This window comes from Lycium barbarum, chromosome 7 (genome assembly GCF_019175385.1).
Source record: "Lycium barbarum isolate Lr01 chromosome 7, ASM1917538v2, whole genome shotgun sequence".
Classification (NCBI taxonomy): Eukaryota; Viridiplantae; Streptophyta; class Magnoliopsida; order Solanales; family Solanaceae; genus Lycium; species Lycium barbarum.
The window spans coordinates 125,496,900-125,509,060 of NC_083343.1; the positions used below are offsets into that span (position 1 = coordinate 125,496,900).

At 35.3% G+C, this 12,161-nt stretch overlaps 2 protein-coding genes across 2 annotated transcripts; both read left to right on the forward strand.

The window, feature by feature from the left end:
• The first annotated feature begins 1,050 nt into the window (after positions 1 to 1,050).
• Positions 1,051 to 6,576, forward strand: LOC132602584 (probable serine/threonine-protein kinase PBL21). Its single transcript, XM_060315400.1, has 7 exons — positions 1,051 to 1,369; positions 1,900 to 1,935; positions 2,065 to 2,252; positions 2,899 to 3,088; positions 4,033 to 4,421; positions 5,462 to 5,878; positions 6,314 to 6,576. The coding sequence occupies exons 1-6, from the start codon at positions 1,282 to 1,284 to the stop codon at positions 5,771 to 5,773; spliced, it is 1,203 nt and encodes a 400-aa protein (XP_060171383.1). The 5' UTR covers positions 1,051 to 1,281; the 3' UTR covers positions 5,774 to 5,878; positions 6,314 to 6,576.
• A 3,899-nt stretch (positions 6,577 to 10,475) lies between these two features.
• On the forward strand, positions 10,476 to 12,161 carry LOC132604196 (RING-H2 finger protein ATL80-like). Its single transcript, XM_060317574.1, has 2 exons — positions 10,476 to 10,865; positions 11,536 to 12,161. The coding sequence occupies exons 1-2, from the start codon at positions 10,613 to 10,615 to the stop codon at positions 11,844 to 11,846; spliced, it is 564 nt and encodes a 187-aa protein (XP_060173557.1). The 5' UTR covers positions 10,476 to 10,612; the 3' UTR covers positions 11,847 to 12,161.

Genomic DNA, 12,161 nt, shown 5'->3' on the forward strand with positions numbered 1-12,161 from the left:
TCTGCGTACACTTTATCCTCCCCAGACCTCACATTGTGGAATTCCACTGGGTATGTTGTTGTTGTATATCTTCTACATGCCTTTTATATGCGAATTCAAAATATTTGATAATGAAGAACAAACACAACTGTCTAATCTAAAAGCTTAGCTAATGTGGACATGATATTTTTCTATTTTTCATTTTTCCTTTCTTTTTTCTTTTCAAAACAACACTTGATTATTTGATTATATAATTATTTTTAAAAAATAATTGAATATGAGTTTTAAGTTTGAAAAAGTGGTTTTGACTAGCTTTTCAAGTGAAATCTTTTCCACTAACAAAACTTCTAATGTTTTTTTTTTTCAAGTTAAATGCATGAGCAAACAAAACTTCAACTTTCAAATACAAATTCTCAATTTTTTCTCTCTTTCAAATATCACATTTTCTTATGTCCAAATGCCTACTTAGTGAACACTATTTATTTAGGGTAAATACTTATCCGCAGTGAGTATTTACACCAAACCATATAAATTTACTATAGTAAGTGATTTAATGAGATGAAAAATGTATGTAAATAATCATAATTAAGTTCTTAAAGAGTATGTACGAATCCATGTCGTGCATTTTGGTGTAAATATGACGGGCGAAATTAGAGCTACCGCTAAATGAGGAGCTGCAACAATTTTGCTAAACTTAGGAATTTTGGGACTTTCTACGTATTATTGTTTTCTTGATTTGTTCATATGGTCATATCAGACCCAAGAATTTAGGACCCATATTTTGTTCAATGTTCCCCTCACTTTGTGTAATTTTGTCAATTTTTTGTAACATTCAATAATAACTATCAGACCCAAAAATTTAGGACCCATATTTGGTTCAATATTCCCCTAACTTTGTGTAATTTTGGCAATTTTGTCACATTATAATACTAATAATAATTACCTATCATTTTTTATATTTGTCCTTAATTATATTCTTTGCTTGGTTTTATTGTATTTGCAGATCTATGAATGTGAAAGCTTCAATTATTTTCTAATTTTTTACCATCTAATTTTCTTCATAGACTCAGGGCTACACATTTCCAAAGGGAGAGGGATTAACAAAACATATCTCTCTCCTCTGCACCATTTATATTTGCATTTAATTTTTTAATTCCTCCTATTCATTACGGTGCTATTTATTTTTCGTAATTATTGCAATTATGTGATCAATAAATGATTCTAGCCGAAATTTGAGGTGGGGCTATTCTAGTTTCTTGAAATTCTGCATTTGTTTGGGAAATAACTAGCCAAGAAAAAACAATGAGTTGCTTTTCTTGCATGAGCCCTCGTCCTAAGAATGTTAAAGATTATGATGAAGACATGGTCCCACGATCCAGCAGTTCTGCAGGTTTATTTATTCTTTTAATACTTTACATATTTTATTTGTCCTTTTGCCTATTATATTTTTTATATACAGCCACGTTACTATATTGCTCGTATCCTCCAAAAATGTTGTCGCAGTTATGTCGGATCCTTCAAAATTAGATAACTCTTGAGGGAATCCGGCACACACTCGATGGCATTTTTGATGGATTTGAGACAACTTAGGCTCAGCATCCAATATGTAGAAGCGGATACAGAATTAAACTTAATGCGTTCAACTTTTGAAATTCTAAGCATTGAACCCATTGTATTTCTAAAATTATGTGTTCGGATATACCATTTATTGCAATTTTAGTGAATTTTTACATATAAATTTATGTTTTGCATCGAAAGTACTATGTTACAGTTGAACCTGCAACTACATAGCTGCATCCGCCCCTCCCAATATGTGATAAAATGTGATTATTACTATCAATTCTTTAATTGTGATGTTTTAGATGTTATACAATGTGCTTATGTATTTGTTGCAATCTGCAAATGTTTGAATTTTTGCAGTGCACTTGAGAGGGGAATCTAATGATTCTGGAAGTGGTAAGTATATCATCAAATTGTATTCTTAAGAATTTCGTGAGATTCCAATTGAATTTGGAAGAAGCAGAATTTAATCTCTCTTTTTTTTTTTCTCATTTTTGTGGAACTTTCGATATTATTGATGCATAGGAAACGGGAGAAAGGAAGGTTCTTCGAAAGGTAAAGGAAGTGGGGAATATAACAATCAGAACAGCAATGTTGCTCGCAGTTTCGCATTCAAGGAACTAGCCATGGCAACTCAGAATTTTAGGGAAACTAATCTTATTGGCGAAGGCGGCTTTGGAAGCGTCTATAAAGGCTGCCTAGATTCAGGCCTGGCAAGTTTTCTGCTTTCGAAATTTTGATGTACAATGTTGGAACTCGCAAGGTTCCAAACTCTTTGGATAATGGGCATGCCCTCTACCCTTCTCCGCTTAAATACAAGGCTTATGTCTATAGCAGCGTTCGAAGCCGTGACATGCGCCTAACCCACACATCATGCGCTATGCTCTTACCGCTCACTACAAAAAAGAAATTGGATTTAGCTACGGACTTCGTCGCTAGTCCGTCGTTAAATAGTTCGTAGCGAACTGAATTTTTTAAAACTCTGCCACTAAATAGGATTAACGATGGATTCTGATGTTAAGTATAAAATTTATCCGTCGCTATTTCCTTTTTTTTTTTTTTTTTAGTGACTACACCAAAGCCTGGGGGCAGACTACCTTTTTTTTTAAAGATTTTTTTTGTTACATGGGGGATAGGGAAAGGCGAAATGGGGTTGGGGATTACAATGTGGGAATTCAAACTCTCACCAACAAGGTGAAAGTTCAAGTAGTCAACCAACTGAGCTACTAAGATCTCCACACCTGGGGGCAGATTAGGAGTTATTCTGGACCATTTTCACTAATAAAAGAGAAAAAACTTTTAGGGTGTCTGGCAGTTGATGATTTGTTGTGTTTCCTTTTGCTTTGGTCTTATGAGCAGATTGTCGCGATCAAACAACTTAATCTCGAAGGCCTTCAAGGGAACCAAGAATTTGTTGTGGAGGTCCTGATGTTGAGTTTAATGCATCATGAAAATCTTGTCAACCTGATCGGCTACTGCACTCATGGAGAGCAAAGGCTTTTGGTTTACGAGTTCATGCCTATGGGCAGCTTGGAAAACCATCTTTTTGGTAATTTATATTCTGCCAACTACAACTTGTAATATCTCTAGAACTCTTCTTGCTCGTATATTGAATATTGACATTTGTTGCCCAAGTTTTGTGAGTTGTTGTTCTTCCAACAGAATTTGTAAGATTTCTTGACATTACTGTGAGATTCTGGTATTTATACCGAATTTGTCCAGCCGACTAGTTAGTTCCGCCAGAATTCTAGTACTATTGCAGCTAGATAATAGCTTTTGCTTTCACAACATATGACATGTGAAAACTAAAATTCCTTGGACTCTTCAAAAATATCAACCAGTGCGAGTCTGATCCTGCAAAAATACAGTCAAACCTCCCTATAACGGCATCGTTTCTCCGAATATTTTTGGCTACTATAGCTACATGTTGTTGCAGAAAACATATAATATAGCATAACATGAAAAATTCGTTCCAAAATAAACTTTGCCCTTATAATGAAATGTTGTTATAGAGATGATTGTTTTAGAGAAGTCCGACGTGCATTTTTAGATGATCAATCACCAGTGCGACAATATTTTGTAGAGTCCGAACAATATAAGTGAAAACAAGAGACTTCTCTAACTTCTGAGTTGCCTTTACTAGCTTTAGTAATTGCATAGACAAGTTAAGCTCATGCCTCGTTAGCGTTTCTCTGTCATTACGCTGTTAAGGATAACGTATAATTCCTACGTCCCAATTTATGCAACACTCTTGACTTTTTAGTCATTTCCAAAAAGAATGACATCTTTCCATATTTAATAACAATTTAACTTCAAACGTCTTCCTTTATTTCTTAAACACAGTGCCCAATCAAACTTTTTCAAATGAATTGGGACAGAGGGAGTAATTGTTTAATGTCCTACTGACTGCCCTTTAGCTTTCGTGCTATTACTCTAATTGTCTTTCTTTCATTGGGATGTATCCTAACTGTCTGATATCGTCAATGTTCAAAGATTTAGAACCAGGAATGGAGCCACTGAGTTGGAAGACAAGACTAAAGATTGCTGCAGGCGCAGCTCGTGGACTCGAGTATCTACACAAAGCAAATCCACCCGTCATTTACCGTGACTTGAAATCTTCAAATATATTATTGGACAATGAATTCAATCCAAAGCTGTCGGATTTTGGACTTGCAAAGTTGGGACCTGTAGGTGACAATACTCATGTTTCAACAAGAGTGATGGGAACCTATGGATATTGCGCCCCCGAGTATGCTATGACTGGAAAGTTGACTTTGAAATCGGACATTTATAGCTTGGGTGTTGTTCTATTGGAACTGATAACAGGACGAAAGGCTTATGACACCTCTAAGAAGCCTGGAGAACAGAACCTTGTTGTTTGGGTGAGTTATAACTTATATTATCTAAGTCTGAATACTAACCAGTGGTCTCGTTTACAGAATTCTTCGCCATTTCTGATCAATTCCACTATTATCCAACAGATAACATTTAATTCTACCTCATTGCTTATTAAATGTATTCGGATTTAGAATTATGTACTTCGCATCATATGCTTGCTGTTAGTTTTCTCACAATTTATCTGAGTTTCTTTCAGTTAACTGGATCATAACCTGATTCCAATTCTAAACTGAAATCTACTTGGCGCTTTGAACCAATTCTATTAAGAATATATTGATGGTTAAGCTTCTAAAATTTGCTTCCTTTGAAAAGTATTTTTTGTCAAAAGTGCTTTTTCGAATAAGTACTTTTGTACTTTTGATAATATTAGAAGGAGCAATTTGAGCTTCGCTAAAGGTTCCAAAAGTGCTATTTGGGAAAAGCTACTTTATTCTTCTTCTGAAAAACAGTTTCTGCTACTACGTAAAAATACTTATTTTGTTCCTACAAGGCAAACCCCTCAACTCTCTAAAATAAGCACTTTCGGCTTCCCAGAAGCTTGGCCAAACATGTTATTATTGCAACAATTTGCCCATTATTTCAAATGAAACACCACAGTGTTGATAAATTGCATCTCTTATCCCAGTCTTCCCAAGCTTTCACCAAATCTTGCTTGAAACATCATACAATGCTAATTGATTTTTTATTCAAAATAAAGATGGAGTACTGCAACATATATCCTGAACCACCAAGGGCTGTGGTGGAATGATGAGTATTATTTCATCCCTAACTAATAGTCTCGGGTTCGAGTCCTATGCATGGAGTTGCCGTTGTTAGGGAGCAAATTTACCCCCAAATGTGGGACTTCCCAATGCGAATCCGGATTTAGTCAGGCCCCAATGCGGGCATCGGACACCAGGTGGGAAACCAACAAAAGAGCATATATTCTGAACCCAACTTCCCACCTGAATATGAGACATGTTTTTTGCTTATGTACGATGTCTAGGATTTCTTTTATCTGAGGAACTCTTCTATTTGTTTGCAGTCTAGTCCTTTCCTTAAGGACCGGAGGAAGTATGTTCATATGGTAGACCCGGCGTTGGATGGTCAGTTCTCTTCTCGCTGTTTGCACCATGCAGTTGCTGTAACTGCAATGTGTCTTCAGGAACAAGCAAATTTTCGCCCCAGTATCAGCGATATTGTTACCGCACTTGACTATCTTGTCTCTCAAGCACAGAACTCAGGTACACATAGAGGTGGTTCGCACTCGAGCAGGCAACAAACGCCTCAATCATCAGAAGAGTTTAATGGCAGTTCACGAAAGCGAAGCTTTGAGAACATGGCTGTTACATTTTAAATTTTCTTCTGATTAAACTGCTAGATTTTTAGATGTTGAAAATGGAGGTGCATTTTATGTTTGGACGTTACAACAGAGGAGGTCATTTCAGCTTTTGATTATGAGGTAAGAAGACATCTCGAACGCACTATGCTTCCTCTGACTATGGTGAATTGTAGAAAAAAGTTGCACAAAAAAATAATGTTAAAACCTGTTATCATCACAAATGTTTCTTCCAATCGGAAGTTACCTTTTACTAACATTTTTACCATTTCATTGTACTAATTTTTAATTTGTCGAAGGCCGGTTCATTGCATCTTTGTGTGTAAGAGATATGAATTTAACTTATATACCTGTAAAGACGGTCAGTGTAATTTAACTTGTTGTAGCAGGTAGCCTATCTTCTAGATAGTTTCACTTATTATATGCAATTACATGCCGTTTATCTTTTAAGGGACTTGATAGCGTAGAAAACATTGACAATGCATAAAAGTTAAACTCGTTTGCGAACTATGCATTGCCAGGAACTCATAAGTGTACAAACTGTTTTTGGTGTTTCAGATGACGTTTCGTTGAATCAAGAAGAACTTCAATGGATTCGCAAAAAAGGTGTAGAATTGCTCTTTCCCCTGTACTTTGGCTGCTTGTAACCTCAGTCAGGGAACCATTGATTGTTTCGAGTATGTATTTGGTCTATATGAAAAAAATAAAAACAAAAAAAGATGTATATTAGCAGCGGGATGTATATACCCATACTTCTTATAATTTCACGCATATCGTCGTGATCATATACGATAATATGAACAAAAACGAAGACTTGTTGATGACATATTCTTCGATTATCTTGTATTCTCTTTACTCATTCCAGTAACCTTTTGCAAAAGATCAGGTACCAAAGAGGGTGCAAGGAAACTATATACATGTCAAAGTGTTCTATGAGTTCTTGGTTGATCAAGATTCACATTTTGTTTTGCTTGACTCTAATTCATGGTGTTTGTCTATTAACTCTTTTGTTTCTGAAATTTAATAAATTTCAACTTACATGCTTCAACTTGCAACCTGGAGCTACATTCCTAACTGAATATTGAAATTTTGAAAGTAAAGCCACCTGAAGGGAAGTAGTGCTTGGTATCTGTATTGCTCGGACTCTCCTAAAATATTGTAACACTAGTGCCGGATCCTTCAAAATGCCACTACTTTTGGAGGATCCGATCTGCACCCATATCAACATTTTTAAAGAGTCGGATCAACATAATTTGGATTGTCTATATATAAGATGTTTTATGTAATAGCACCATCTACATTCGATATGTTATTCACATGACAATATTATTACTTATTGCATTAACACACCTACTCTATGTATCAATACCTAATATGGCTGGAAAGGAAGGAAGTGGTTAGTGAATTTGTTTTTTCATGTTGTTATCTACTATTTACTGTATAATGTTTGCCCTGCACATGAGAAAATTGTAATGGGCAAAGAATGCCAAATCAATTTTCAGAAAAAGGTGAAGTTTATGAGGGCTACTTTAAAAACAGTGCTTTTGTTGCGGAATATCCGTGGTTAACTACCATACAATCACATACAAATAAATAGAGAAGAAGAAATAAAATAAGGATTTAACGAGATTCGACCAAGCCTATGTTCCATGGTCCACACACCACGAGGTTCTCAAGGTCGATCACAATTCTAATCCACCAGAATTCAAGACACAAAGTCAACGCTTTCAATGTTGAAATATGCATGGTAGGGATTGGTAGTTTTCTCTGGTGGGCTAGTCTTCCCACCAAAGTCATATCTTCAAATTAACGTGGCAATCACTAGGAAAGTAGGCAGATAGTGCAGCCCAAAAGTTTGAAAATTGAAATAGCTCCATATGGTAATATGACTTGCAATTGGTTGGCGTTTGTATAGCTCTTTACCCTGAAGATTGAATGAATTGACTAGCTAGTGAGAATCTTGTCCAATGTCAGTTGACTTTGGTGTAAAGATAATGAATGATTTATGCAAAAGTCCCTTTTTAGGTCATATTTTATATTTTGTCTTTATTTTTAAAATTTACACGAATATAACTCTTCCGAAATTACCTTTCCGGATGATGTTAGATTCAGGCCTAATGTTTGTTTATGTATTTCTCAATCTTATAGAGAACATTAGGCTGTCGTCTAAATTTTGTAATAATTTACAAATTTTAGATCATGCCCTAATATTGTCTAATAAAATTTTGGGAAAAGGACACTTTGTGTCCAATGGCTCAAAGTAATGTCACATTTGGCCAATATTTGGGCCTAATACCCCCAAGAGTCTGCTCGGCTCAAAATAATGCCAAAAAATGGTCAGCCGTCCCAAAATAATGCCAAGGCTGGCCGGCCCAACAGCCCAGGCTGCTACAGCAATATACATATGTTAGAATTATATATACACTTTATATACAAGAATGATACAGTTTATATACATATGCTGGAATTAATCATACATTAATTATACATTTATTATACACATATTATGCAATAATGATATGATATTTTTTTTTTTACATATACAATAGTGATACATAATATACCACAATGACACGGTTTCTATAATACATTTTGTATACGTATGGTACACTTTCTATACAAGACTGATACAGTTTATATACACATGCTGGAATTATATATACACTTTCTATACAAAAATGATACATATTATATACAAAAATGAAACAATTTTCTATTCTATACAAGGCAGTTGCACTGTGCTGATACACATTATATACACAAATGATATATATTATATACAAAAATGATACATACCTTAGTGATTCATATTTTATACAGTTTCTATACATTACAGATAGGTACTAATACATATTTTATACACAAATGACACATATTATATATAAAATGGCCTCAAACATTTTTGTGTTTGGGTTTTTATTTGAAAATTGTCTTATTTAAGTTTTGGCTAATGAATGAGATTTTTTTAATTGCTACATTTTATGTTTGGAAAAAATGGGGCTAGAGGGTGGGATTATTTATGGCAGAGCGGCCATATATGTCCTTGGGCAATTCACAGAATTGCCCTTCTTTTGGGGTGGTCTTTAAATTTTGCCCCTCATATTTGAAATCTTTAAATTTTGTCCTTCGGCTAAAACCCATGGGTTCCAGGTTCGAACCCCCACTCAGTCAAAATTTAAAAAAAAAATCGCAAGGCAGAGTTTAAATTTCGCTATGCCCCCACCGGCATACACTTGTTAAGGAATTACCAAAGTTATGCCGGACCCGGCATACTTATGCCTTATGGGCAGGCTTGGCATAAGTATGCTGGGTCTGGCATAACTTTAGTAATTCCTTCACAAGTTTATGCCGGGTCCGGCATACTTATGGGCAAACTTTTAGTTAAACCTTAACTAAAAGTTTTTTCCTAGTTATGCCTTATGGGGCAGACTTTTAGTTAAGGCGTAACTAAAAGTATGCCCCATAAGACATAACTTTTCCTTAAGACATAGACTTTGTCTTATAAGATAAATTTTTAGTTATGCCTTAAGGAAAAATTCCGCCTTATGGGGCATACTTTTAGTTATGCCTTATGGGGCATAGTTGTAGCTGTGCCTTAACTAAAAGTCTGCCCCATAAGGCATAACTAGGAAAAGACTTTTAGTTAAGGCTTAACTAAAAGTTTGCCCATAAGTATGCCTCCACCGGCATAAACTTGTTAAGGAATTACCAAAGTTAAGCCGGACCCGGCATACTCATGCCAAGGCATAAGTATGTCAGGTCCGGCATAACTTTGGTAATTCCTTAACAAATGTATGCCGGGTCCGGCATACACGTGACCCAAACCTTGCCTTGCAATTTTTTTTTTAATTTATGCTTGAGCGGGGGTTCGAACCCAGAACCTCATGATTTCTGCGTGAACCCTCAGGGTTGCAATGAGAAGGGCAAAAATTAAAGACCAGCAACATGAGGGGCATAATTTAAAGACCGCAAATATGTGGGGCAAAATTTAAAGACCACCCCAAAAGAAGGGCAATCCGCGCAAAAAAATGTATGTCCTTCCACTAAAATTTTCAGTCTGCTCACAACATCTTTGGACCGTTATCTAAAAGGCTCATAGGTTGCGGAAGAAATAAAAATCGTTTACTAAGAGTATACCCAAAAAGGGACAATCGGTGAAAATTCCACCAAACACTGAATGAATGCAGGTAAATTTTACCCAATAAAGAGCCAAGCTATATTTATTTTGGTTCCATTTTGATTCTAATGTAAGAATCACAAACCAGGTATAACATGTGTTCTTTATGTTTCATTTTATGTATTTTATACATTTTTCTAATCTATTTAAAATGTTTAATAATAATATTTTAAATTTTAGAATCACACATGACATGATATGTTTAAAATTATAAGATTCGAAAGAACATTCTACTACTCCCTCTATCCTAATTTATGTGATACATTTTTTTTAGTCTATACAAAATTGTATTATACATTTCTATATTTGAAAATATTTTAACTCAAAACTTCACATTTTTACCCTCATGTTTTAGACATTTCAAAAGTCTTTATTTATTTCTTAAACACAATTTCTAGTCAAACTACGTAACATAAGTTGAGACAGAGGGAGTAGTATATTTAATTTAAGATTATAAAATTCCACATTTTATTTGCCTACTTTCTTAAATTATATGTGGGGCCAAAGTAACAAACGCATGAAATAAAATGGAAGGAGCATAATAAAAGGAAAGTGAGAGAATCTCACTTCCTATATAAAACTGACACATAACTATACCAGCCAAAAAACAAACCAACAACCTTTCCGCATCGATAAAAAAACGCCGCCCTCCATTCTATTCTTCAACAAACACTTTCCACATGAGTACTACTGATCTTCCACATATTCCCGGCGGCATAAATTCGCCGGCGGTGATTTCACCATCACCGCCGGAGAATCATTCCTCGGGAATCGACATAGCCGACTCTGACTTTGTCGTGATCTTAGCTGCCTTACTCTGCGGGCTAATTTGTGTGCTTGGCCTTGTTACTGTTGCTCGTTGCGCTTGGATTCGACGGATCGCTGCTGGAGGAAATTCAGCTGTTCCTCCTCCTCCTCCTCCGGCCAACAAAGGTTTTGAATAAACTCATAAATCTTAGAATGCTCTATTTATAATATTTCATCTGTCTCTTTTTGTGTGACACTTTTTGCTTGTCGAGATTCAAACTGCATAAACTTTAACTAATATTTTAAGATGTAATTTTCACCAAATTAATATGAGAAAATTTGCAGATAGTTTTCAAATTTATAAATTTAATCTTAAAATATTGAGTTAACATATATAATCCAATTTAGTTTCAAAATTTTGTCAAATTAACTCTCGAAAAGTGAATAATATCACATAAATTAGGACGACCGGAATAGTACGAAACCTACCTCCGTTTGACCATGAGAATTATTCATTTTTTTCAGAATTTTTTTTCTATTGGAATTTAGAAAGAAACTAAAATATTTATTTTTTTACTTCCAGTATATTCGAATAATCAAATATTTTTATGCAAAAACACAACTTCATCTTCAACTCCTAACTTTAAAAATTCCAAATCAAGCCAAAAACTCCTAACTTTAAAAATTCCAAATCAAGCCAAAAACATTTGATTTCTATGGTGAAACGCCTACCAAGTCAAAACAATAAAACATATTCCTATATAAACTTAATTAGAAAACCTAACAATATATTAATTAATACATCAAATCCTAACCAATTTTGATATCTTACAACTTTGAATTATTTTTCCAACAGGTTTGAAGAAGAAGGTCCTTAAATCACTCCCAAAGTTCAGCTACACACTCGAACAATCTGCGAAATTCTCTGAATGTGCAATTTGCTTAACGGAATTTGTTAACGGAGATGAAATACGAGTGTTGCCGTTGTGCGGCCATGGATTCCACGTGGCATGCATTGATACGTGGTTAGGATCGCATTCGTCTTGTCCCTCTTGCCGGCAGATACCAGTGGTTGCCAGGTGTCATAAGTGTGGGGCCGTCGGAGGTGAGTCGTCGGGCAGCCGATCGGTTCCTACAGATTATCATGTAAATGCATTTTTACCTTAGGAACTAGTGGGGTAATACTATGCTTACGAGTTCGCGATTCTAGCTTCTTCTTTTTTTTAAATTACTAGGTTTTAAATTAAGGATGCGGTCATATCGACACTAACGTATTGGGTTCATCAAAACCCTGAAGTTAAGTGTGCTTGAGCGAGAAGAGTGCTAGGATGGGTGACCCCGAAAAAGTTTTTGAGTTGTATCCCTCCTTTTACATCACACCATTTGGGGCTGCGTCCCTTTCTAGGATGCTGCTAACGTGGCCAGTTATGTGCGTCAGACTGTTTCTGATTGTTATTGAATTCTAAATTAATAATTTATACA

Bases quoted from the DNA above. Each gene is read 5' to 3' on its own strand.
- LOC132602584 (XM_060315400.1), top strand. From the start codon at position 1,282: ATGAGTTGCTTTTCTTGCATGAGCCCTCGTCCTAAGAATGTTAAAGAT. The intron at 3,089-4,032 runs GTAATTTATATT...CAATGTTCAAAG, and splicing joins CTTGGAAAACCATCTTTTTG to ATTTAGAACCAGGAATGGAG. The intron at 4,422-5,461 runs GTGAGTTATAAC...ATTTGTTTGCAG, and splicing joins AACAGAACCTTGTTGTTTGG to TCTAGTCCTTTCCTTAAGGA.
- LOC132604196 (XM_060317574.1), top strand. From the start codon at position 10,613: ATGAGTACTACTGATCTTCCACATATTCCCGGCGGCATAAATTCGCCG. The intron at 10,866-11,535 runs GTTTTGAATAAA...TTTTTCCAACAG, and splicing joins TCCTCCTCCGGCCAACAAAG to GTTTGAAGAAGAAGGTCCTT.